This window comes from Pseudorca crassidens, chromosome 14 (assembly GCF_039906515.1).
Source record: "Pseudorca crassidens isolate mPseCra1 chromosome 14, mPseCra1.hap1, whole genome shotgun sequence".
Taxonomy (NCBI): Eukaryota; Metazoa; Chordata; class Mammalia; order Artiodactyla; family Delphinidae; genus Pseudorca; species Pseudorca crassidens.
The window spans coordinates 53,541,335-53,566,457 of record NC_090309.1 but is presented as its reverse complement, the minus strand read 5'-3'; the positions used below and the strand labels follow the sequence as shown (position 1 = coordinate 53,566,457).

The following is a 25,123-nucleotide window of genomic DNA, read 5'->3' as shown; positions in this document are numbered from 1 at the left end:
TATCTTGTTGGGCCCTGTCTAGTTACCAGGACAGGGAACTTCCTCAGAATTGCGTATGTATACTTGGTTGCTTCAGAGATGTCATTAAACATAAACACTGAAAAAAGCTCTCAGGTTTCATCAAGGCTGTTGCCAACACCATAAATGACCCATCATAAAGACCCCACCCCTCTCTGATACGGATAAGGCAAAGGTTAAGGTCCATCTCTGTTTGTTACACTCTTATTTCCTTCTGTCTAGGCCAGAATACAATTTCTGGAACCAACTGATTCCTCTCTCAGCTGTCTTTAAGAACACTGTATTCTTTTTACACTGTTGAATTTACTCATACACAAAGTAAATGCCCAATATTTGTTAATGATCATGACTCAATCATTCAGGTGGTTATGAGCTAAGACTGGTCACTCCATAGCCCCTATGTTACCATACTCTCCAAGAGACCACAGCCACCCCTCCCCATAAGACTGTCACCACCACTACACTCTGCGGGCGTGGGCAGTCATCCTGAAGCTCCTGGACCTTCCTACTAAGTATCCAAAATCCACACATCTCTGGGCTGATTTCCCATCTCCCTCCAAGAGCCTGTCAGGTTAATCCTGTCATGCTTTATATCTCATTTGACTCAGTCACTGCCAGGAAAACAAGCCCTCTAGGAGACCCAGCATCAACACCGGACACTCATCCCAGAATCCCTGAGTTCATCACTTAATCTGATCCAACCCTTCCCTGCCCTCCCTGAACTCTTCCACTGTTCCCTTTGCAACTCCAGATCCGTCCCCATCAAACATCCTGGTAACCTCCTCTTCTTTGAACATTCCCTCCATCTCCTGGCAGTAAGTGAAACTGGTGGTCCCTGATTATCCCATCTCCCGAGCAGCCCTCTCAGTAGGAGGTACTCATGTCCCAGGCACCTAAGGGCCAGCGGGTATAGTAGGTGTGCTGCTTGCCATTCCCAAATTCTTTCTTTCCTCTCCTCCTTCTAAACATCCAGCTCCTTTGAAGTCCCTCCTATCACCTCCTGTCCACATCACTTACTCAAGAGCTCCCATTGTCACAGCCCTTCAACCTTGTCTGGTAGCTGCTTTTCTCTCCTCTCGTCTTCACTTCCAAACCCTGCTCAGGTCCCATGGCCCAGCATTTTCATCGCACTTCTGCAAACATCTTCCCTAACAATCTTGTCCTTCTCTCTTCTGTCATATCCCATTCTCTTTGAACCCAACTTCCTACCTTCCCAGAGCCTGCACCCAAGCAGCTGGTCATTGCTGGAGGAAATCACACAAAGTAGTTGATAGATTCCACTTTGAGTTGGTGATCATGAACCTCAAATGGACACTGCACACTGCCTGGCAAATACTATCAAGTTTTCCGGGAAAGTTCACTTTCCCACTCTAAAATGACTTTCTCCGTTTTTCCTCAAAATCTCCCACATTGCAAAGTTTTAAGGAAAAATAGAATGTTTACATAACCTCAAAGTATCTCCCCCAGAATATCTATTAAAATTCTGATGGTTTCAGGGAACTCCCTGGTGGTCCTGTGGTTAGGACTAGGTGCTTTCACTGCTGGTTTGGGCCCTTGTCAGGGAACTAAGATCCCGAAAGCCACGTGGCATGGCCACCCCCGGCCAAAAAAAAAAAAAGCAAACAAAAACCCCCAACTCTGATGTTTTAAATTAATTAATTTAATTTATTAATTTATTTTTTGTCTGCGTTGGGTCTTTGTTGCTGCACGGGCTTTCTCTAGTTGCCGCGAGCGGGGCTACTCTTTGTTGCAGTGCACAGGCTTCTCATTGCAGTGGCTTCTCTTGTTGCAGAGCATGGGCTCTAGGCACGCGGGCTTCAGTAGTTGTGCCACACGGGCCAGTAGCTGTGGCTCACGGGCTCTAGAGCGCAGTCCCAGTAGTCGTGGTGCACGGGCTTAGTTGCTCCGTGGCATGTGGGATCTTCCCGGACCAGGGCTCGAACCCTTGTCCCCTGCATTGGCAGGCGGATTCTTAACCACTGTGCCACCAGGGAAGCCCTGATGGTTTTAACATCTGTCCACAGTTTCTTTTATACTTCATCATTCAGGAGGTGATACTTAACTTTCCTCCCCTTGAGTGTGGGCTGGATAGAGTGACTCAAATGAATAGAGTATGAAAATGGAAATGTAGCAACTTCACAGTGGGAAAACCTGGCAGACACCACCTTATACAAATGATCCAAGTAATAAATCATGTTGATATCTTGTACCCCTGATATGATTCAATGTGTAACACCTCTGTGGCATTCTTCCCCCAAACACATAACCTCTGACTACTCATGAGAAAACCTCAGATAAACCCCAACTGAGGGACATTCCACAAAACTGTACTATACAAAATACTCTTCACAAGTGTCAAGGCCATGAGAGAAACGGAAAGACTGAGAAGTTGTCACAGATTGGTAGACACTAAGGAGATATGATGCCTTAATGATATATGGGACCTTAGATTGGTTCCTGGAACAGTAGAAGATCATTAGTGGAAAAACTGGGAAATTCCCAATAAAGTCAACAGTTTAGTCAATAATATTGTACCAATGTTAACTTCTTATGGTTAAGTGAGATGCTAACACTAGGGGATACTGGGTAAAGGACATACGGGAACTCTATACCATATTTTCATCTCTTTCATAAAATCTAAAATTATTTCAAAATAAAATTTAAAATAACTCATATCTCCTCATCCTCATACCCTTCTTGCAGCTGGTGAGCTCACCTCATACATCCTTGATAAAATAAAATGGTCAGAACAGTTTCATTCTCCACCACATTAGTTAGTATATCTGCATCTGCCTCCATCCTTCTGTTACGGTAGGAAACCTGTCCCTGCTCTTCTCAAGGGCTCACCCCTCCACTCTGGGTCCCATCCTCTCTCCTCTCTCCCTTTCTCTATGTTGTCCCTCCTCTGGTTATTCCACATCTCCCCTATTTCGTCAATCTCCCCTCTCTCCTGGACCACTTCCATCACCATAGAAACATGTTATATTATCCCTCGGATTAATAAGACCCTTCCTTGAGCCCTCATGTCTCTCAGGTTACTACCTTATTTCTCTCATTGCCTTGGCTACATAATTTCCAGGGCCCGGTACAAAATGAAAATATGGGTTCCTTATTAAAATATTAAGAATTTCAATATTGTTACAGTAGAGCATTATACCAAGTATGGGGCCCTTCTAAGCATGGGGTCCTATGTGACCGAGCAGGTTGTATACCCATGAAGCTGGCCTTAAGTGCTAGACTAGGCAAACTAATTTATGGTGGAAAAAATCAGAATTAGGATTGCATCTGAAAGGAGCAGGGATTGATTTGAAAGAGAAAAATAGAACTTTCTGAAAATGATGGTTATATTTATCTTGATAAGAGTCCATATCACAGGTGCATGAATTTGTCAAACTCATTTAATGTTACACTTACATTTTTTTTCTCCTTATTCTTTCACCACACCAAAAAACCCTCTAAGCAAACACTGATCTCTACATAATGATACACGTACTGAAGTAGTTAGAGAAAAATGTGTAATGAAGCCTGCAGTTGACTTGGAAATGCATCAAAATAATAAGACAGATGAGTAGATAAATGGATAGCTATGTGATAAAGCAAGTACAGTAACACATTAATGGTATAATCTAAGGCTGGATCTCTTCTCTCAACAACTGATAGAAGTAGACACAAAATCAAAAGGAATTTACAAGACCTGAAAAATACCATCAACCAACCTGAACACTCCACCTCACAAAATTGTTATTCTTTTCAAGTGCACATGGAACATTCACCAAGACAGACCATATGCTGGGGATGAAAGACACCTTAAGAAAGTGGTTGCCTCTGGAGGAACAAGAATCAGGACAGGAAGGAAGCTCTTATTTTTCAAACTTTATAGTACTACTTGACTTTTATACAATGTACATGCATTTCTTTGATAAAAGTAAAACTTTACTGTATTATTTTAATTATAATAGATATCACTTAATAAGCATGTACATATTGATATTAATGTACTAAATAGTATACTAAGTGCTTATTATGTGGTGCTTTGTATTTTATAAAATAATTTCAGGGGTAGAAAGATATGAAAAGGGTTTTTTCATGGTAGGGGTTAGGCATTTTGCTTTGGAGACAAAGTTTACTTTAATGACAAACATAATGACACTTGATAAAAAATTATGCACACATATGCATACATATTAAGGTGGACTCTGAATATACAGACTATTTTTATAAACCTAAACCAAACTAAATAATATCTCCCACTCTGCAGAGAGTACATCCTATGTAACCAGGTTCTTTAGGATATGTGAGAAGTAATGAACAAGTAGCATGAATACCAAACTGTTAACAAGGATTATCTAGGAGAGAGGGGTTTGCTGAATAGTGGTCAAAAAGAGCTTTCATTCTTCATTCTATATAATGTACTTTTGTTTTCTACTAATGTATTATTCATGAAATAACTAAAATTTTAAGAACTAGTAGCCCTTTATAGCAAATGTTTACACATTACACTCTCCTCTAGCCATCTGCAAGAATAACATTCATCCCATTTAAGGTTTCATTAAATTTTACATATTACACACATATACACACACATATACTCTAAAATCTATGTGAAGAAACTATACTATAGAATATTAAATAAGTAATTTTCTTAAATAGTACCCCTAATTGTTTCTTTTTAAGGAACATGATACTTAACTTTTCTCCAATACTATTTATATTTAACATGTTATCTTTTTGATTTAGAAGTATCTCTTAACATTCAAGAGAAAGTCACAACCAAAATCCTTAACCTAGCAATACTTTGCACTACCCATTATATCTTTTCTTAACTAGTTTCTCTCCTTTTCTATCCATTCTTTAGCTTTGATGTTGGTTTTTTAATTGGGTTCTTAACTGACGGACTGCAAGAGTTTGGTCAGAAGAGTTTAAATACAATTTTTAGTAGTGTCATATTTTTTCTTAGTCAAGTATATATCAAACTGACTACTGTGAAAATTAAAAAGCAACACCTGTAAATTTTAAGAACAATTTAAAGAATATACTTAGGTAGGAAATCTTACCAAGATTTTACGAAATGTTCTTAAATATGGCACTGGAACTAAAAAAGATTCACAAAGCATAAAATGAGAGCAATTTTGAGCAGTGACAAATTGAGAAGGTGTTAAAGAGCTATAAAAATAAATAATATCTTGGATGTATACTCAGATACTATGAGTCAGATTAGTGTGGCGTTTTGTCATTTATTTAATAATCATGTTTTTTCAATTCACATTATTGAAATGAACCATTTAATAAACAGCTGTCAAGTTATAAAAAGATGAGGTTTTTCTTGATTAGGTAGGTAACAGATTTAGACCTGGCAAAGGAACATTTTGCGAATAAAGCCACAATAACCAGTTTTATTCTTGGGAAAAGTGTGTGCAGTTTGGGGGCTGGCAGTGTGTAACTTCTTGAAAACATCCAAAGTGCAGAAGATAACAAAAATCTGGTTGATAGTTGTTCCTGACTTGATAGTACTATTCTTTTCATTTAAAGAAATTTTTGAACAGATCACCAAGTTCCAGAACTAGGTCTAGCTCAGATTTACAGATTTAAAATATTGATAGGATTTCCTTAATATGTCAATAATCAAATAGTTAAGTAACTTATTTAACGTCCAACTAAAATTCACATTATACTGGTATTTACTGCAACAAAGTTATTATTTACATTAATCAACTGGCAATAGGCGGATACAACACACTTAAATTATTGCTCAATAAAAGCATAATCCATGACTTGATATATATTTGTAGAAATTAATCCAATTTAGTTGAATCTTTAAATTGCCTGTTCACTTTTCCTCTTTTGAACTCTTTCTCCGATGATTTAAACTGAAAAAAAAAAAGACTTTTAAAAACAGGTCATAATAATATTACAGCTAACAAAAATACCATTAAAAACACTTAATACTTTTAATAATTATTAAAAGCTTCAAGTCACTACACTTGAATGTAACAACAGCGTGTTGTAATTTGAATTCATTTGCACTGAAATAAATTATTGTCCTTCGTTTCTACTTCTATTTTCGAAGTACTCATCAACATTGTTCTCTAATATGAATCGACCCTGGTAATCTCAGTTTCCAGCATTTCGCTCTATGGGAACACCTTCAAGCGCTAAAAAGGCTTATAAAAAAAAAAGGAAAGAATTATTGAGAATAATTATAAAGATCACATGAGTTTGTCATCCCGAGAGCTAGGGAGATTCTCCTTTCTTTCTAGTTTCAAAGGAGTACAATTAAACGTACAGGTAAAGCTCGAAGGTCTTTTTTTTTTATTGTGCGTGGGACGGTCTTCCGCTTCTCTTTGTATTCCATTTTACCTTCAGCCTTCATCCTCCCGGCCCCCTCACTCTTTCCTCCAGGTCCAATTTCTTCGAGGTTTCAGAGCCGTGCTCCCTCCGGTAAAAAGGAAGTCTCGGTATTTTCAAACTTTCTCCGTGGCCACCCAGGCTCCCACCCTCCCCGCCCCTACCGGCCGCAGGAGCAAGCACCTGGCGAACCCGGCGCGCACCTGGGGGGGGATGGTATCCCAACGGCCTCGTTCCGAGTGGGGGAGGGGAGGGGAGTCTGTTCCCTCCCCCCGCCTCCCGGCGGTGACTCATAGCCGAGAACTGGCCGGCAGAGGTGAGCAGCCGCGGGCAGGGGCCGGGGGCGGGGCCGCCAGGTCTGGAAGGTCTGCTCCGCCCCGCCGAGCGTCCAAAGCGCGCAGCCCGTTGGCCAGCTCGCACCGTGCTCCTGGCCCCGGGGCACCTCGCTGTCGTCCTCCCGACGCGGACCCGCGCGTCCCAGGTCTCGCGCCTTCCCGCCGGCCAGCGGGCTCCCGGCGGCCTACTCTGTCCGCGCGTCCTCCCGCGAGCCCCCGGCCCGCCTCGAGCCCCTCGCGCCCTTGTCCTCGGCGCGCGCAACATGGCGCCCCCCCACGTCCTTGCGTTCGGGCTCCTGCTCGCCGCTGCGACGGCGGCGGTGGCCGCGGCCCAGGAAGGTGAGGAGCGGAGTTGCGGGGTTAGGAGGACCAAGGGGAGGCGGCCCTCGGCGCCCTAGACGTAACCTGCGGGGACTGGGCGGGCGGCCGCGCTTCTCCTCCCGGAGACGGACGGCGCGGGGCTGCCTAGGCTCTGTGCGGGTGGGCGGCAGCGGGAAGGCGCCCACTCGCGCGGGCCGGAGGGAGCAGCCTCGCCTGGCGCTCTGCGCGCCTCTCTCGGGATATGGACCGGGGCAGGGGCGCAGGGGCAGGCGGGGAGCAGAGCGGCTGCGGCCGCCTCGACGCGCCCACCTTCTTCGGCCCCTGCGCACTGGGGTTTTGGCTAAGTGGAAACCTGCCCGGGCCGGGAGGGGACTCTGCGACTGCGACCTGCGGCCCCGCCCCTCCCCGGGCACCTGCGGTGGGCCCCGGATGTGGGTCTCGGGCGGGGACTAGCGGCTGTGGTGAGGCCTCTTGGGCCGCTACGCACCTGTGCGCGGGGAGGAGGGCCTTAACTACGAGGTGTGTGGATGTTTTCTCTTCAAGGATCATATAAATAATGCCAAGTTTATTTTAGGGAACCCAGATATATCGATAATCGTAAAAAGTAAAAAAATGTCATATTGGGGCTTCCCTGGTGGCGCAGTGGTTGAGAGTCCGCCTGCCGATGCAGGGGACACGGGTTCGTGCCCCGGTCCGGGAAGATCCCACATGCCGCGGAGCGGCTGGGCCTGTGAGCCGTGGCCGCTGAGCCTGCGCGTCCGGAGCCTGTGCTCCACAACGGGAGAGGCCACAACAGTGAGAGGCCCGCGTACCGCAAAAAAAAAAAAAAAAAAGTCATATTGGAACCACGTTAAGAGAATCCCATAATTAATAATTGGGTATTTTTTTCTTTTAGATATTGCTCTAAACATTACCCTAAACCTAAACACATTGTTTTATGTCTTGATTTTTTTCCCCCTACATAATATCCAGAGTTTTCCGTTTCCTTTAGTCTTGAAAAGCATGATTTAAATGGTGCAAAACAGTCTATAGCCTGGAAGGTCGCACCATTATCCTAATGTTGGACATGTAGTTTGATTCCAGTTTTTCTTACTCTGGAATAAACATCTTGGCTGCCATCTCTTGATTTATTTGTAAGGTCGTGGCTAGCAGTGAAGTGTCAGTTAGCCACAGTTTTGTGGAAAGGCTTTTGTAGTCTCACCAGCAGGGCTCAGCCTAATTCACTACACTTTCAAAATAATGCAGTTTAATCAACTCATGTTTTTTCAACTTCAGTCTGAGGCCAAATACTTAATTTTAAATTGCTTTAAAGTGATGATAGCTGCTGTAGGAGTATGTTCAGAAAGTCTGATTGGTCTCTTTTAAATTTCACATTGTTTAAGCATAAATATGTGCTCTGAGCAGGTATAGCGTAGTGCTGCATAAGATTTTAACTCCTTGAGGACCACTCTATACTTTCTCCTTTTATGACCCCGATACTGAGTTTAGTGCTGGACAGATTATATAGGTGGTTCGTATTGATTATAATTTAAACAGGGAAAAACTAAAGCCAACTTGAGATATGAAGGAGCAATATATAAATTCTTTGGTCTGTTGTAATTAGTTTTTGTTTTTAAAGATTGCACTCTTAGCTAGACGAAGAAATTAGATGTGCTTGCCATTTGAAGTTAAAATGAACTTTTGAGGGCTTCCCTGGTGGCGCAGTGGTTGAGAGTCCGCTTGCCGATGCAGGGGACACGGGTTCGTGCCCTGGTCCGGGAAGATCCCATATGCCGCGGAGCGGCTGGGCGCGTGAGCCATGGCCGCTGAGCCTGCGCGTCCGGAGCCTGTGCTCCGCAACGGGAGAGGCCACAACAGTGAGAGGCCCGCGTACCGCAAAAAAAAAAAAAAAAAAAGAACTTTTGAGATAGTCGAAGATATAACTATTAAATTGACGTCAATATCCAGGATGGGCTGCTTAATAGCACTTTCAAAATCAGGTTCTAGGATTTAATTTAGTTAGGAAACGCACATCCGGAGGTACCTCCAAATTCAATTGAAAGTATCATTTTTCTAAGATACGAAATTGTCCAAGGGTTGAATATGTTCCCATTAAGTCTCAAGAAGCATCTCTTATTAAGAAAATGAGGTGGGAAGAGGGAGGTAATGTGAGTTATTCACTGATCATAGAATTGGTACTTTTTTAAAGTTAATTTTTATTATATATTGGGATCTAGTTGATTTTACAATGTGTTTCAGGTGTACAGCAAAATGGTTCAGGTATACATATATCCATTCTTTTCCCATATAGGTTATTATAGAATATTGAGTGGAGTTCCCTGTGCTATACAGCAGGTCCGTGTTATCTATTTTATTTTATTTTACTTTTTAAATTAAAAGAATTTTTGGCCTTGCCGTGTGGCATGTGGAATCTTAGTTCCCTGACCAGGGATCAAACCCACGGCCCCTGTACTGGAAGTGTGGAGTCTTAACCACTGGACCGCCAGGGAAGTCCCTTGGTTATCTATTTTATGTATACTAGTGTGTTGTTGATTTTGGGGAAAAGACTCCATGACCGACAGACAAATGTTTATCTAGCAGGACAGGAGGAGGGAAGAAGCTGAGTCTGGGAGTATCATGAAGGCAAAGCTGAATCTGCTGTTTGGAGGGTTTATTCTTGGTTTAAGGCACAAAAATTGGAATGCATGCAAATTAGACTGTCTATATAATATGTACAAACTATTTAGCATAGTGTCAGCCACTCCAATTATAGCTGAAAAATGACACATTCAGAACCACTTTTTAAGGCTGTATGTTCCTGTAACTTGGGCATTATTGTCAGAACGTAATTTAGCTGATCCACCATCAGAGTTGACAGTTGGATCCTCATTTTTTTTTTTTTTTTTTTTGCGGTACGCGGGCCTCTCACTGTTGTGGCCTCTCCCGTTGCGGAGCACAGGCTCCGGACGTGCAGGCTTATCGGCCATGGCTCACGGGCCCAGCCGCTCCGTGGCATGTGGGATCTTCCCGGACCAGGGCACGAACCTGCGTCCCCTGCATCAACAAGCGGACTCTCAACCACTGCGCCACCAGGGAAGCCCTGGATCCTCATTTTTAAAGTGGATTTTTTTCCCCTGCAGGATGTGTGTGTGAAAACTACAAACTGACCACAAACTGCTCTGTGAATGCACATGGTCAGTGCCAGTGTACTTCAATCGGTACACAACATTCTGTCATTTGCACAAAATGTGAGTAGAATATCCTCATTACCTTTAAGTTTTATTTTGACTTATACTTCTTTAATTGATTTGTCTTGAGTCGGGAAGCGTTTAATTGGCTTAAATCTGAATCATGTTATTTTGTCAACATTATCTCATCTCTGAAGTTTCTTATGATTTAGAAAGTAAACCTGGGAACTTATAAGTCTACGGTAATCTTTGGCCCTGGAAGTTTGGAGTAAATTAAATTTTTTCCTTAAGCATACAACAGCAATTATTTTTCACTTTGACGTGATGCTTTCTTTTCAGTGGCTTCCAAATGTTTGGTGATGAAGGCAGAAATGAGTGGCTCCAAGGCTGGGAGAAGAGTGAAACCAGAGGGCGCTATCCAGAATAATGACGGGCTCTATGATCCCGAGTGTGACGACAAGGGGCTCTTTAAAGCCAAGCAGTGCAATGGCACCTCCACGTGCTGGTGTGTGAACACTGCTGGGGTCAGGAGAACCGATAAGGACAGTGAAATATCCTGCTCCGAGCCAGTGAGGACCTTGTGAGTTGGGCTGCCTATAAATTACTTGTTTTCATGCTTTTCGGATTTGTTTAATTAAATTTAGTTTTGAACATGCAATATGATTTTGTGATTTAGAATTCAAAAGATAGAAGAGAGTGGACAGTGACAAGCCCCCATCCCATCTCAATCCCCCATTTACTCAGTTTACTTCCGTAGAACAGATGTCATCAGTTTATGCCATAACCTTCCAGAGATCTGTGAATTTACTAGCAATGTAGTTTTTCTTATTTTTAAATTTTTTTCTTATGGTAGCATACTAAACATAATTTTCCTTAATTTATTTTTACTTAACACTCTTCAGTATTTTAAAGTACGATTAGTGTTAAATGTATATGAATGATTTAAGTTATGTATATATTTGCTCATTTATTGTGTCTTCAGCGAGGTATGACTGTTTCAGGGATTAGGTAATGGAAAGGAATGGAAACACACTGCAGCTAGCTTAAGCCAAAAAGATTTTATTGGAAAGGACTAGAAAGACCAAGGCAGACACTCTCTCCACTTCTGTCTTCTGGAGCCTTGTGGCCACTTTTCTGTTTCTCTCAGAGCCTTTTTGTCTCTTCCCATGAACGTGACCCAACATGACCAACTAAGCCTTAGCTGCCTATATGTTATTTGTTTTCGTGCTTTTTGGATTCATTTAATTAAATTTAGTTTTGAATATGTAATATGTGATCTTGAGTGTGGTGACCAGAGGCCAGAGGGTCCATGTTAGAAAGCCTGAGTTCTTTATGAATGATGTGTGTGAGGGCCAAGGAAGAAATGAAGGGCATATCTTTTGTATAGATCCTTTTTCTGTTAATTCTCTTGTAATTCCACTTGGGAATTTGGGTATTAGCATATTAAGAAAATAATATAAAAGGCTGAGTTGTTATGGTCAATCAATACTGTCTTTTTACTTTATAGCTGGATCATCATTGAACTAAAACACAAGACAAGAGAAAAACCTTATGATGTTCAAAGTTTGCAGGCGTAAGTGCTATTAAATGCATTATGTTTGCACAGTTGGTACTCAGAACTTCTATCCCACACCATTAGATAAACTAAAACAAGTCTCAATTCATTTTCATATTTCTGAAAAATAAAATACTGTAAATAATATTTTTAACTTTTTTTAAAAAATAGAGGTGCAAGAATTGTATATTGTAGTACAATTGTATCCTGTAGTACCCTTCGCTCAGATTTACCAGTAAACATTTTGCCACATTTTCTTTTTATATGTGTATGCATATGTGTGTGTACTTTCTATATCTGAGCATGTATAAATATTATTTCCCCAGAACCATTTGAGAGCAAGTTCTAGATGTCATGCACCTTGACCCCTAAATACTGTGGTGTATCTTTTCCTAGGAACAAAAGGCATTCTCTTACATAACCACTATACAGTTATCAAATTCAGGAAATTTAATGTTAAACCACATCGTGCCAGTTTTCCCGATGTCCTTTGTGGCAATTTTTTCCCCTCTGACCCAGGACCCAGTCTAAGATCATGCATTTAGTTGTTATGACTGTTCAGTCTCTTTAAATATGGAACATTGCTTTGGCATTTCTTTGTCTTGTTTCTCCAATAAAATTTAAATTTTTAATTAATATTTGAATTATAAACCATGACATTGATATTTTTGAAGAGTATGGGCAAATTGTTTTATAGAATGTCCCTCAATTTTGGATTTGTCTCATGTTTCCTCATAATTAAATACAGGTAATTCATTTTTGACAGGAAAGCTACTTAAAGTGATCTTGTGTCCGTCTCAGTACTTCACATTGGGAGGCACATAACATCAGCTTGTCCCTTTACTAGCGATGTTAACTGGTCAGGGTGGTGTCCACCAGGTTTCTCTGCTATGGAGTTACCACTTTCCTTTTTGTAATTAATAAGTATAACCTGTGGGTAGATACTTGGATACTGTGTAAATATCCTGTTTCTAGTCAAACTAGAACTCAACAGTTTTTGTATCAATTATTATGATGATAGTTGCAAAATGGCATAAAATTTTTTATTTACAGTGCACTCAAGGAGGTAATCACAAGTCGTTATCAACTGGATCCAAAATATATCACAAATATTCTGGTAAGATTTTTTTTTTTTAGCAAGTGAGCTTTAACAGAAAATTGGTCGGATAGTTTGGTTTGGGTATGATTTTTGATAGTGGTTAAACTGCATTTGAATAACAGTTTAAGCCCTGGGCACTTAATCCTGCAAATCCCCTGTTATTGTTTTCCTTCCGTAGTCTTTGAAAACCTCAGTTTACCCTTAAAGAAAATGTAGTATCTCTTACTATTCCTAACACATGCCAGTCTTCACACCTTGGAAAACCTCTCTCTGTGGTTGTTTTTGGCAATACTTAGGGTGCTACGTAGTCCTGTTTTCTCTGGTTTCAGGAGCTAGTCTTTAACCAGTTAGCCCTTCCTTAACTCTTTCAACTTTGGTTGAAAAATGCTTGAATAGTGTGATGGAACTCTTTCAAGGCAGAAAATTGCTGTCATTTTTTAAAAGACTTTTTGGTAGGGACAGACTTTTTTCCTTCCTAAAAACAGAACATGGAAAATGCCACTGCGTTTTGGATTGCATTTCTTTAGCATTTTAGCATTAAAGTAGTTCTAACCAAATAAGGTACTTTAATATCTTGTTTAAAATCTTTTAAAAATTCTCTTTTGAAAAGAAAATTATAATTATCTTTGGTTGCATTGCTATTTTAATTCCTTCGGATAGATTTTTAAAACCTCCCAAAGATTTTGAAATTATTAGTGATAAACCCAATTATCCACTAATGGCAGGAAACACTGACACATGCAGATTACAGAAAATCAAACACTGAATATTCCGATTATTGAACAATGATATTTTCATACAGTTTCGGTTATAGTAATATTAATTTGTATTTTTCAATTTTTCCCCCAGTATGAGAATGATGTTATCGTTATTGACCTGGTACAAAATTCTTCTCAGAAAACTCAGAATGATGTAGACATAGCTGATGTGGCTTATTATTTTGAAAAAGATGTGAGTATAATCTCCCTCATTTTATTCCTGTGTTTAGAAATGTAATGTTGTCTATCATGCCTCAGTGGATTCAAGATCTTTCACCTGTTTCTCTACTTTTAGATCAACTGTATGAATAACTGTTCTCCAACTGGTTCTCATGCTGCAATTAATTTTGTCCTCCTTGTCGTTCATACTCACCTTTCTTATACCCCTTTCTTACTTGCTTGTATATTTATGCCTTTTTATCACATTGTTCTGCCTAGAATATCTTCTCTCCTATGATTCTTACTACCTCCCTGGCAGTTATTTAGTTTGTGGGTGTAGCCTTCCCCTACTATAATTTCCATTAACAAGAGACTATGTAAAAAATGCTGTGTGGGGCTTCCCTGGTGGTGCAGTGGTGGAGAGTCCGCCTGCTGATGCAGGGGACACAGGTTCATGCCCCGGTCCGGGAGGATCCCGCATGCCGCGGAGCGGCTGGGCCCTTGAGCCATGGCCGCTGAGCCTGTGCGTCCGGAGCCTGTGCTCCTCGGCGGGAGAGGCCACAACAGTGAGAGGCCCGTGTACCGCAAAAAAAAAAAAAAAAAGCTGTGTAACTGGTGTGATTAAAATGTTTGTTTAAACTTTAATATACTGAAGTGAGCTATTTTCTTTTTTTTTTTTTTCCTGAGCCCATCTCCTGGAATTTCAGTTACGTGTATGTTAGACCACTTGATAGTAACCACAGGGGCACTGAGGCTTTGTTCTTTTTTAAAAAGTTTTTTGGCTGTGCTGTACAGCATGGGAGATCTTAGTTCCCTGACCAGAGATCGAACCCGTGCCCCCTGAAATGGAAGCATGGAGTGTTAACCACTGGACCACCAGGGAAGTCCCTTAAGTGAATTATTTCCTGATGAAATCTGGGATTCACTTCAAAATAACAAGGCCAAGGAATTCCCTGGCAGTCCAGTGGTTAGGACTCTGCGATTTCACTGCCAAGGGCTTGAGTTCGATCCCTGGTCAGGGAACTAAGATCCCGGAAGCCAAGCGATGCAGCAAAACAAAACAAAATAAAACCCCACAAAACAAACAAACAAAACAAAAAACCAGGCTGGGAGAGGCTGGGGGGGTGGGGATAGAAGGAAGAGTAGATAAAATAAGGTTGGCCATGTGTTGATGTTATTGAATCTGAGTTTAACAGGTACACGGGATCTCATTATTCTCTTCTTTCTACTTTTGTATATGTTTGAAATTTGCCTGTCATTAAAGTGGTGGGTATTTTTTGTTTTTTCTTTCTTCTGTTTCAATGGATGAGATTGTTAATCACCAAAACCGTAAAGGTTCTTGGCAGCAGTGCTTTTGGTACATAATTGGCACGTAATTCTATGTGGCCATGGTAGGTTTTCTTAACTATTTTAAATTGCTTTTCTCCTTCTCAATGTAGGTTAAAGATGAATCCTTGTTCCAGTCCAACAGGATGGACCTGAGAGTAAATGGGGAACTACTGGATCTGGATCCCAGTCGAACTTCAATTTACTATGTTGATGAAAAACCACCTGAATTTTCAATGCAGGGTCTACAAGCTGGTATAATTGCTGTCATTGTGGTTGTGGCAGTAGCAATTACTGCTGGAATTGCTGTGCTGGTGAGCATAGGACAAGTAAAATTTCATTTCAGGGTCTCTTCTTTGAAGAAAAGGTGATAATATGAAAAAGCCACAACGGTGTGCCAAAACAAGTTAATGAAACCAAGTCTTCATTTTTTGTAATCCTTTATGCTGAATGAATCTATTGCATTTCCGGTCCCTTTTTATAAAATAGTCAACCTTATGAAGCAAGAAAGGATACTGATCTGAGAAAAGCTTGTAGCTGAGCACCTCACAGGTTGGTTACATTGCTGTCAAATAGCAAACGTCCTTCAGCTGTCCTCACTGCACACAGGAGTGCAGTTCAACACTGTTGCCAGGGTTAGTGCAAAGTAACCTGAATTCCCAAACCATTCAGTGAGATGAAACTACAGAACACAAATTAATGTTAGCATAAAAAAAGAATTAAAAGGGATAAGTGTGAAGCAACAGTTCAAAATAAAAGATTTAATGTACACTGAACTTAGCAGTGCTTCAGAAGAAGACTGTATCACCTGAACAAGCAGCATTTGTTCTAGACATGTAAGGGTACTTCAGCATCAGGAAATTTTACCAACACAGCAAATTCAGAAATAGATTTGATGGTATATGAGAAGTTATATTTTCAGTTCAGCAGCATTGTCACACTTGGCTATCCATCTGGAAGAAAACAGAAGTTGGACTCCTGTCTCACCCCACCAGGGCTGGCCGTATTGCTCAACTGCGTGTGAATAGCACATTTTGGAGCACAGCAGCGTGAGAGGAGCTGGGCAGCCTACCCATGTTCAAACACAAATTCTAGACGGGTTATGGTTCAAAATGTTAAAGAATAAAGTCAGTCTCAAAATTAATTTAGGAGATGGTGTGCAACCTTGTGATAAAAGAAACCAAGTAAGGTGGGAAATCTGGAATCCGTGAAGGAAGAAGTATATATTTGACTTCATTGAAATTAAATATTTTGTATGGCAGAGATACTGTAAAGTGAAAAAAATGTCAGCGATAGGCTTGGGGAAAATATTCACTACGCATAAAACAAAAGATTATTATGCATACTATATAAAGGGTTCTTAGAAAATGATGAGGAAACTAAAGAAAGAGTGGTAACAGGTGTGAATAGACAATTTACAGAAAAGGAATTCCAGATGGCAGATAAACACATGAAAGGTTCATCATAGAAATCTAATTGTCCTACAGAAATAAAAGCGCAAGTACATAAGGAAGCATGGTCAAGGTCATGTATTCCAGCGTTGCTAGTAAGGTGAATCTGGAAACAACCTGAGTGTACATCCAGCGGAGGATGGATGAGTAAACTGTGGGGTATCCATGCCATGGAATAAAGTGGCTATTAAAAAGAAGGAGTTCAAAAAAAAAGGAGGAGTTCAATCTATAGCTTTTGATCTGGAAGGATTCCTGTGATGTGGATACAGGCTGTGCAAAGAGGGAAATGATACTCTGCATGATCCCATTTGTTTTTTGAGACCCCCTAAAACTTACATGCATATGTTCATATATTTGTGTTAGGATGGAAGAAGATGTGGAAGAATGCCCACTACGCTGTTACATTTCACTCAAGATTATTCATTGTTTTCTCAGTGCATTTGAGAAACAATGTCTACGGATAGATTTTAAAATTAAATTTGTTCATATCAGAATTGTGTTCATTAAAAGCATATGTGTCAATTTAGACTAACTTTTTGTTTGGGTAGCAGTCCTCAAATAGTAATCATTTTTCTTCCATATAGGTTGTTTCCAGAAAGAAAAGAATGGCAAAATATGAGAAAGCTGAGGTAAGTGGATTATTTAATTAAAAGGCCCTTGTTTTAATCTCTTACTCCTAATAATCCCTATACCTTCCAGACACTGACAGGTCTCAATTACACTTGAGTCCCTTTATAGTATAGTCCTTAGGGTCTTAGGGAGAGTCTCACAATGCTAAATTTTCTTGCACGAGTTCCATAGCAGACCAGATTATATTGAATTCTGACCACTTATTGGCTAGGCAAGTTATTTAACTTCCCTTAAGCCTCCATGTTTCCTTTATCTGTAAAACGGGGATAATAGTACAGACCCATTGTAAGGATTTAATAGAGTAATCTTTGTAAAGTGCCGATCCCATGCTTGCCGCACAGCAAGATGTTTGCCATCCGTAGTAGTTGTCATCTTGTCTCGGTTCTGCCTATAATTAATTGTGTGATCTCAGACAAATCATTTAATTCTAAACTTCAATTTCCTCACCCATAAAGTAAATGATTCAAAATAGAAAATGAATTAGTTCTTCCTATATTTAAAAATGGTATACATTTAACAAAAATATTACCCATTCTTAAAGATTTAGCTTACCTGCTACTTCTCTGTCACTTTGGCCATCTTATCTCTAAAAAGCAGTTTGGATCATGTACTTAATGTGTGTTTCCTTGTAATATACCTTTTTTAAAAAAAATTTAAATAAGTCATAAATGTGGAAGAGAATTTTCTTGCGTTCCTTTTTGTTTTTTAAGCTATTTCCAGAATAAACAAAAGACTGGGTGCAAAATTATTTTAATTTTTTCTTTTTCCCTCTATTTCAGATAAAGGAGATGGGTGAAATGCATAGGGAACTCAATGCATAACACTCATTTGAAGAGTAACTATGAGAAGGGAAATTAGCAAACAGACTCAGATTACAAACGTATGAACATGGGGCAAAGAGAAGATCTTTGAAGACCACTATTGTGTTAGTTAACATCATATATTTGTAACAGTTAAACCTGTACTCAAAATATAAGCAGTTTGAAATTGACTTTACTAATCTTAAAGTTTGACCACAAGTATCATATATATGCAGATCTGATATAAAACCCAGAATTTGAACTGCATAGTTTGAATTATTTATGCCTAACATTGAAGGGTATGCATTAAATATGCTTCCACAGTAGAGTCTGAGTGACTACTGTCTCGTCTGTTTGTGATTAAATAGCTGCCTTTCTGTCTGCTTTGAGTCTTGTACATATAAATGTTTTTTATGAACTATGAAATAAAAGATTTAAAAAATGACTTTCCTAACTTCATTTCAATCATATTGAATCAAATTTCATAGTATACAAATAATAGGTTAAGAAATGCTCTGAATCCTAGCTACAAATTAGAATTTGCATGAGTCCTTATAATCATGTATATTCAATATAAAATTTATAACCTGTAGTGTGTAACTTTTTTTTTTAATAACATCTTTTTTAAAAAAATATTTATCTATTTTGGCTGCGCCAGGTCTTCGTTGCGGCACGCAGGCTCTTTAGCTGTGGCATGTGGACTTCTTAGCGGCATGCAGGATCTAGTTCCCCCACCAGGGATTGAACCTGGGCCCCCTGCATTGGGAGCACAGAGTCTTACCCACTGGAGCACCAGGGAAGTCCCTGTAGTGTGTAACATCTACACAGAAAAACCAAACAATTTTATTCTGCATGCATCTAAGATTCTATTTTAGTCAAAGTGACATTTTGACAGACACTTAATAGAATTGATGGAGAATGTTGTGAACCATGAATTCCATGGTTGGTTGAATTAGAAGCACCATTTTTTTCAACTGAATAATTATGGTACAAACACATTTTATATGAAGTTAAAGTATCCTGAAATGTTTTGCTTTTCTTAGGAAATTTTTAAAAACACTATGAAAAGAACATTAAAGAAAATATAAAAACTAGATTTAAACATTGGGATATGTTTTTTAACATATGTTTAACATTTTTTAACATTATGTTTTAAACAAGGGATATGATTTTTTGTCCCTTCCGTAGTAGGCAAATCCTAGGATGGCCCCTAAGATTTCTTACCCATGATGTATATGCTCTATGTAATTTCTTCCCTTAGAGTGTAGGCAGGATCTGTGACTATGATAGGCTATCACCCCTGAGATTGTTATATGGCAAAGGTGAAGGGATTTTGTAGATGCAGTTACGATCCCTCATCACTTGACTCAATTAAAAGGGAGATTACAAAAGAGTGCCTAAAAGTAAGAGACAAAAAGCAGAAATAGACGTGCTCTCCTGTTAACCTTAAAGCAAACTGCTGTGTTTTGGAGAGAGTCACCTATCAGGAAATGGCAGGCCGACCCTAGTGGCTGAGGGCATCAGTCCCTCAACCATGGAAGTGAATTCTGTCAACAACCAGTGAGCTCAGAAGAGGACCTCAGCTCCTGATGAGAGCAACCCTGGTGACATTTTCACTGCAGTCTCAAGACCCTGAGGAAAAGACCCAGTCACGCTTTGCTTGGACTCCAGACCTATAGAAAGTGAGGTGATAAATGTTTATTGTCTTAAGATGCTAAATTTGTGGTCATTTGTTACACAGCAACAAAAATTAGTAGTAGAAAGTAATGAGAACTTTAAAGACAGAATAGCAGATACAGGGAACAGCCACCACCCCAGGGCTGAGACAGTACCCAGAGAAGAGACCCTCTACTTCCGCCAAGCCCCACACCCTGGGCTGGAATCCAGACCTTGTGGGAGAGGGCATTATGGTTTGATAAAGAGCAGAGAAGTTGCTGTGGTGCTGCACTGGCAGAACTTTTTGAAAATCTCTCTGTGGAACCTACTGGAAAAATTTGCTCTTAAGGGCAGGAGTCATCAAACTATAACCTGCAGCCTGGTCTGCCATCTGTTTTTAAACAGTCTGGGAGTTACGGATGGTTTTTGCATTTTAAATGGTTGAAAAAATTTAAAGAACATTTCATGATATGTGAAAATTACATGGAATAAAAATCTGTGTCCATAAAGTTTTATTGGAGCACAGCTACACTCATTTGTTTATGTGTTGTGTGTGGCTGATTTGCACTACAAGGGCAGTTGAGTAATTGTAACAGACCGGGCCAGTGGAATGCAAAGCCTAACTATTACTCTGGTCCTTTACAGAAAAAGTTTGCTGACGCCTGCTCTAGGGTGCTGAGGGATAGCTCCTCATAGGGAGGTGTCCTGCCCGACACCTACGGCACTGTATAAAGCTGCCTTTTATAGCTGGGGTGTAGCAGTTGGTGCTCCGGGAAGCTGCCATCTGCTGTCCAGGGCTGCAGAAGCCCTGGGTGCTGCAGGAGCTGGGCACTGGGGAAGCAGCAGGTGCCACAGGGAAAACAATACCCTTTCTTCTTGCAGTGTCTCTCCAGCGCCCTCTACCGACAAAGCTTCAGAGCATGCACAAAGGGTGAATTTGGAGCTAAGAGGTAATAAATCAGTAACTCTTCAACCCAGTGCCCTCTAGTTTCTGTTCTACCTCTTCTGAAGCTACTCCTGCCAAAAGTCAGCACTGACCAGCTAATTGCCAGTTTCCCCGGTATTGAATCATTTGATCTCTCCACAGCTTATCACCACAATGACTGCCCCATATCCTACCCCAGTATGTTGCCTACAGATTTTCTTCTTTGGCTTCACTGGCATTACTCTCCTCTGTTTTGTTTTCTCTTCTGCTGACTCTGAAATACTGATGTTCCCAGGATTTATCCTTTCTTCTATTTTTTCCTCTCTTTTTCTTCCGGGAGGATTTCATCATTCCCTTGCTTTAGTTACCATCCAAGTCCTGATGATAACAGAAATACCATCTCCGTTCTTTTTTATAAAAAATTTATTTATTTATTTTTGGCTGTGTTGGGTCTTCGTTTCTGTGTGAGGGCTTTCTCTAGTTGCAGCGAGCGGGGGCCACTCTTCATCGCGGTGCGCGGGCCTCTCACTGTCGCGGCCTCTCGTTGCGGAGCACAAGCTCCAGACGCGCAGGCTCAGTAGTTGTGGCTCACAGGCCTAGTTGCTCCGCGGCATGTGGGATCTTCCCAGACCAGGGCTCGAACCCGTGTCCCCTGCATTGGCAGGCAGATTCTCAACCACTGTGCCACCAGGGAAGCCCCAATCTCCATTCCTGTAACTCACCCTGAGTTCTACACTTAACTAGCCTTTAATGACCTCATCATCTTCCTCCGAAAATCTAGTGAACTCTTATATTCTCAGAATCAGTTAATGGCATTGTCACCAGGTACCAAGTCCCAAGTTCTTTTTTCTCTCTTAACTTCTCCATTCTTTTAGTCATCAGGCCCTGAGTTTCTCCCTCAGGAATAAATCTGCCTCTAATTTGCCTCTCTTACACATTTTCACTGATCTCTTCACCACCAATCTATTCCCTTTCTAAACCAAATCCCACGTTGCTCTCAGAATTATTTGCTTAAAGTTGATCATAGCACTTTTCTGCCCCTTCCCCCTGCCAGTCTGGCCCTGCACTGGGTGCTGTTTCCCCTTTTGGCTGCCCAGCTTCCCATCTCCTCTTCCATTTGGGGAGAATCCTCCTGTGTGTGGTATTGGCAGCCAGTTCTCCAACTCCCTCTGCAGAAATTTAAGGGTGGTTATCCTCCCTCTGCTCTGAGCATCAGGGTACAGGCACCTCTACCTAAGACTTGGAATCTTGTGATGAAAACAAAGAACAGTTGAGAAAACTCTCAAGGGCAGTGATGGGGTGAGACCAATGGCAGCCACAGGAGTGTTCCACGAGTGGGATCCCAGGCCTCTAGCTATGGTCACTCTGCCTGGCCTCTCTTAGTTCCTCCTTTGTCTCCAGTGCCAATACCCTGCTCCAAAACTTTACCACTTGCCTAGATGTAATTTCTGGCTTCCTTCCTCTTCACTCTCAATCCTTCCTGTGTATTATTCCCAGAACAACGAAAATGGTCACAATCTACCTTATTTCCCATTATACTTCAATATATCCAACTTTGCTGCATTCAAGATTTTCCTTCCCATTCCTCAAATTTTCCTGTTCCCCAGTCCTTTTATACTTTGCTTGGGCTTGACCATGCCTTTCCTTATGTTCTTTCTTTTCTTTTTTTTTTTTTTTTTTTGCGGTATGCGGGCCTCTCACTGTTGTGGCCTCTCCCATTGCGGAGCACAGGCTCCGGACGCGCAGGCCCAGCGGCCATGGCTCACGGGCCCAGCCGCTCCGTGGCATGTGGGATCTTCCCGGACCGGGGCACGAACCCGTGTCCCTTGCATCGGCAGGCGGACTCTCAACCACTGCGCCACCAGGGAAGCCCTTTTTTCTTTTTTTTTAAAATTGAGGTATGGTTGATGTACAATGTTATATAAGTTTCAGGTGTACAACATAGTGATTCACAATTTTTAAAGTTTATATATTTTTTAACATCTTTATTGGAGTATAATTGCTTTACAATGGTGTGTGAAAGGTTATATTCTTATGTTCTTTCTTACATCTGGAATATCCTCTACTTAGTCAAGGCCCAGCTTAAGATTCCCTTTCGTGAAGCCTTTCTTAACACTTTAGTCTCAGCTCTTTCTACTTCTTTCAACATGAAGGAGATCAGGATATGCTACCCCCAAATATGCCACTTTGGCATAAGGATTTTTTTGAGCTAAAGGCAATTGAGAATCAACAGATGCAGAAAGAGTTCTCTGCCCTCCACTTATCTGCCTAAAATCAGGGCATAAATTCCCTTTGTGAAGGTGTTTCCCCCGACCCATCACCAGAGAGAGAGAGTTGACACTGAGATGAGTTTGCATAACTAGACCTTACTACAACAGCCCTTATCTTCCATTAGTTCTCCCATATATTTCCTGGTTACTTCCCCACAATTGTCATCTCTGGAAGCCCAAAGCCTCTTTCCTTTGTTAAGAGGATATATGAGACCCTGAGTCTAACCGATTCTTTGATATTTACTTTTCTGTGAACTCCTGTGCATGTATATATTAATAAAAATTGTGCCTTTCCCCCCATTAATCTGTCTTTTATTAGTTTAATTCACATACTACCAGTAACTGAACTTAAGAGAGTAGAGAAAAAGTTTTCCCTCCTCAATAAACACAACGGTTTCTGTAGATACAACATAATTTCAGTTATTTCCCATCATCCTAAAACATGGCCCCCCAACCCCTCTAAAAATTCCCACTGACCTTGCTTCCTTAACAAGCTGCCATTTCTATCTCTTTTCCTTTCTTAACAAACCTCTTAAATAGAACTAACATATTTTGTTTTCAGAATGAAAATTTCAATCCATAGAGCTTCTGTTGCCCACATCAACCAACCAAAGAGCTTTCTCAAAAACCAATGACTTCTTCAGATCATTTGCCCACTTTTAAATTGGGTTATTTATCTTTCTATTATTGAGATGTAAGATGTCTTTATGTATTCTGAATACGAGTCCTTTGTCAGATATATAATTTGCAAATATTTTCTCAGAAGAACATACAGAGCACATGAAAAGATACTCAATATCATTAGTCATTAGGGAAATGAAAATCAAAACCACAATAAGATACCATTCATACCCACTAAGATGGCTAGAATCAAAAAGACAGACAGGGGCTTTTCTGGTGACGCAGTGGTTGAGAGTCCGCCTGCCGTTGCAGGGGACACGGGTTCGTGCCCCGGTCTGGGAAGATCCCACATACCGCGGAGCGGCCGGGCCCGTGAGCCATGGCCGCTGAGCCTGCACATCTGGAGCCTGTGCTCCGCAACGGGAGAGGCCACAACAGTGAGAGGCCCGCGTACTGCAAAAAAAAAAAAAAAAAAAAAAAAAAAGACAGCAACAAGTGTGGGTGAGGATGTGGAAAAGCTGGAACACTTATACATTGCTAAAGAGAATGTAAAGTGTTGCAGGCATTTTGGAAAAGTTTTACAATTCCTCAAAATGTTAAACATAGCATGTTAAACATATGGGTTATAGTTTAACATGAGGACTACAGCTAAACATATATTAAAAGTATGATACAGTAGTCCCACTTCTAGGTATATATCGAAGAGAAATAAAAACATTTGTCCATATAAGAGCTTGTAAATGAACGTTCATAGCAGCATTGTTCGTGATGGCCAAAAGTGGAAACAATCCAAATGTCCACCAACTGATGAATGAATAGATAAAATGTGGTATAGCCATTCAATAATACATTATTTGGTAATAAAAAGGAGTGAAGTATTGACACATATTATGACGTGAATGAAATTTAAAAACGTTACGCTTAGTGAAAGAATCCAGTCACTAAACACCCTATATTGTATGATTCCATTTATATGAAATGCCCAGAAAAGACAAATTTATAGAGACAGAAAGTTGATCTGTGGTTGCCAGGAAATAGGGGGAGTAGGAAATAGGGAGTGACTGCTAATTTGTATGGAGTTTCTTTTTGGAGTGACAAAATGTTCTAAAATTAGATTGTTGTGATGGTTATACAACCCTGTTAATATACCAAAAATCATTGAGTTATATACTTTAAATGGATGAATTATGCAGTATGTAAATTATATCTCCATAAAGCTGTTTAAAAAAGAAAAAGATGTCTTAATACTGAGCTCCAGGGGCCATTTTTAGTCATCGTTTCTCTGCAACTGCAGCTTCTGACATTGTTGACAGCACTTTACTTATTGTCATTTTTTAATAATGGAATAATACAACCAAATTACAAAAATTTGAGAAACTAGAGAGTGGTGGCAAAATTAGTGTTGAATATGAATTTCTCATGGGCATATTATCATAGAAAACTGAGCTAACAATAATTTATTTATTTTTATACATTTATTTATTTATTTTATTTTTGGCTGCATTGGGTCTTCGTTGCTGCGCCCGGGCTTACTATAGTTGCGGCGAGCGGGGGCTGCTCTTTGTTGTGGTGCATGGGCTTCTCATTGCGGTGGCTTCTCTTGTTGCCAAGCATAGAATCTAGGTGCGTGGGCTTCAGTAGTTGTGGCACGTGGGGTCAGTAGTTGTGGCTCGCAGGCTCTAGAGTG

At 40.6% G+C, this 25,123-nt stretch overlaps 1 protein-coding gene across 1 annotated transcript; it reads left to right on the top strand.

The window, feature by feature from the left end:
* The first annotated feature begins 6,684 nt into the window (after positions 1-6,684).
* Positions 6,685-18,376, top strand: EPCAM (epithelial cell adhesion molecule). Its single transcript, XM_067703914.1, has 9 exons — positions 6,685-7,037; positions 10,139-10,246; positions 10,526-10,766; positions 11,694-11,759; positions 12,795-12,858; positions 13,690-13,791; positions 15,197-15,397; positions 17,119-17,163; positions 17,944-18,376. Exons 1-9 carry the CDS (start codon positions 6,962-6,964, stop codon positions 17,983-17,985), a joined length of 945 nt encoding a protein of 314 aa, XP_067560015.1. The 5' UTR covers positions 6,685-6,961; the 3' UTR covers positions 17,986-18,376.
* The last annotated feature ends 6,747 nt before the right edge of the window (positions 18,377-25,123 follow it).

Coding starts and splice junctions, on each gene's coding strand:
- EPCAM (XM_067703914.1), top strand. CDS start 6,962: ATGGCGCCCCCCCACGTCCTTGCGTTCGGGCTCCTGCTCGCCGCTGCG. Junction 13,792..15,196: donor CTTATTATTTTGAAAAAGAT/GTGAGTATAATC, acceptor TTCTCAATGTAG/GTTAAAGATGAATCCTTGTT. Junction 15,398..17,118: donor CTGCTGGAATTGCTGTGCTG/GTGAGCATAGGA, acceptor TCTTCCATATAG/GTTGTTTCCAGAAAGAAAAG.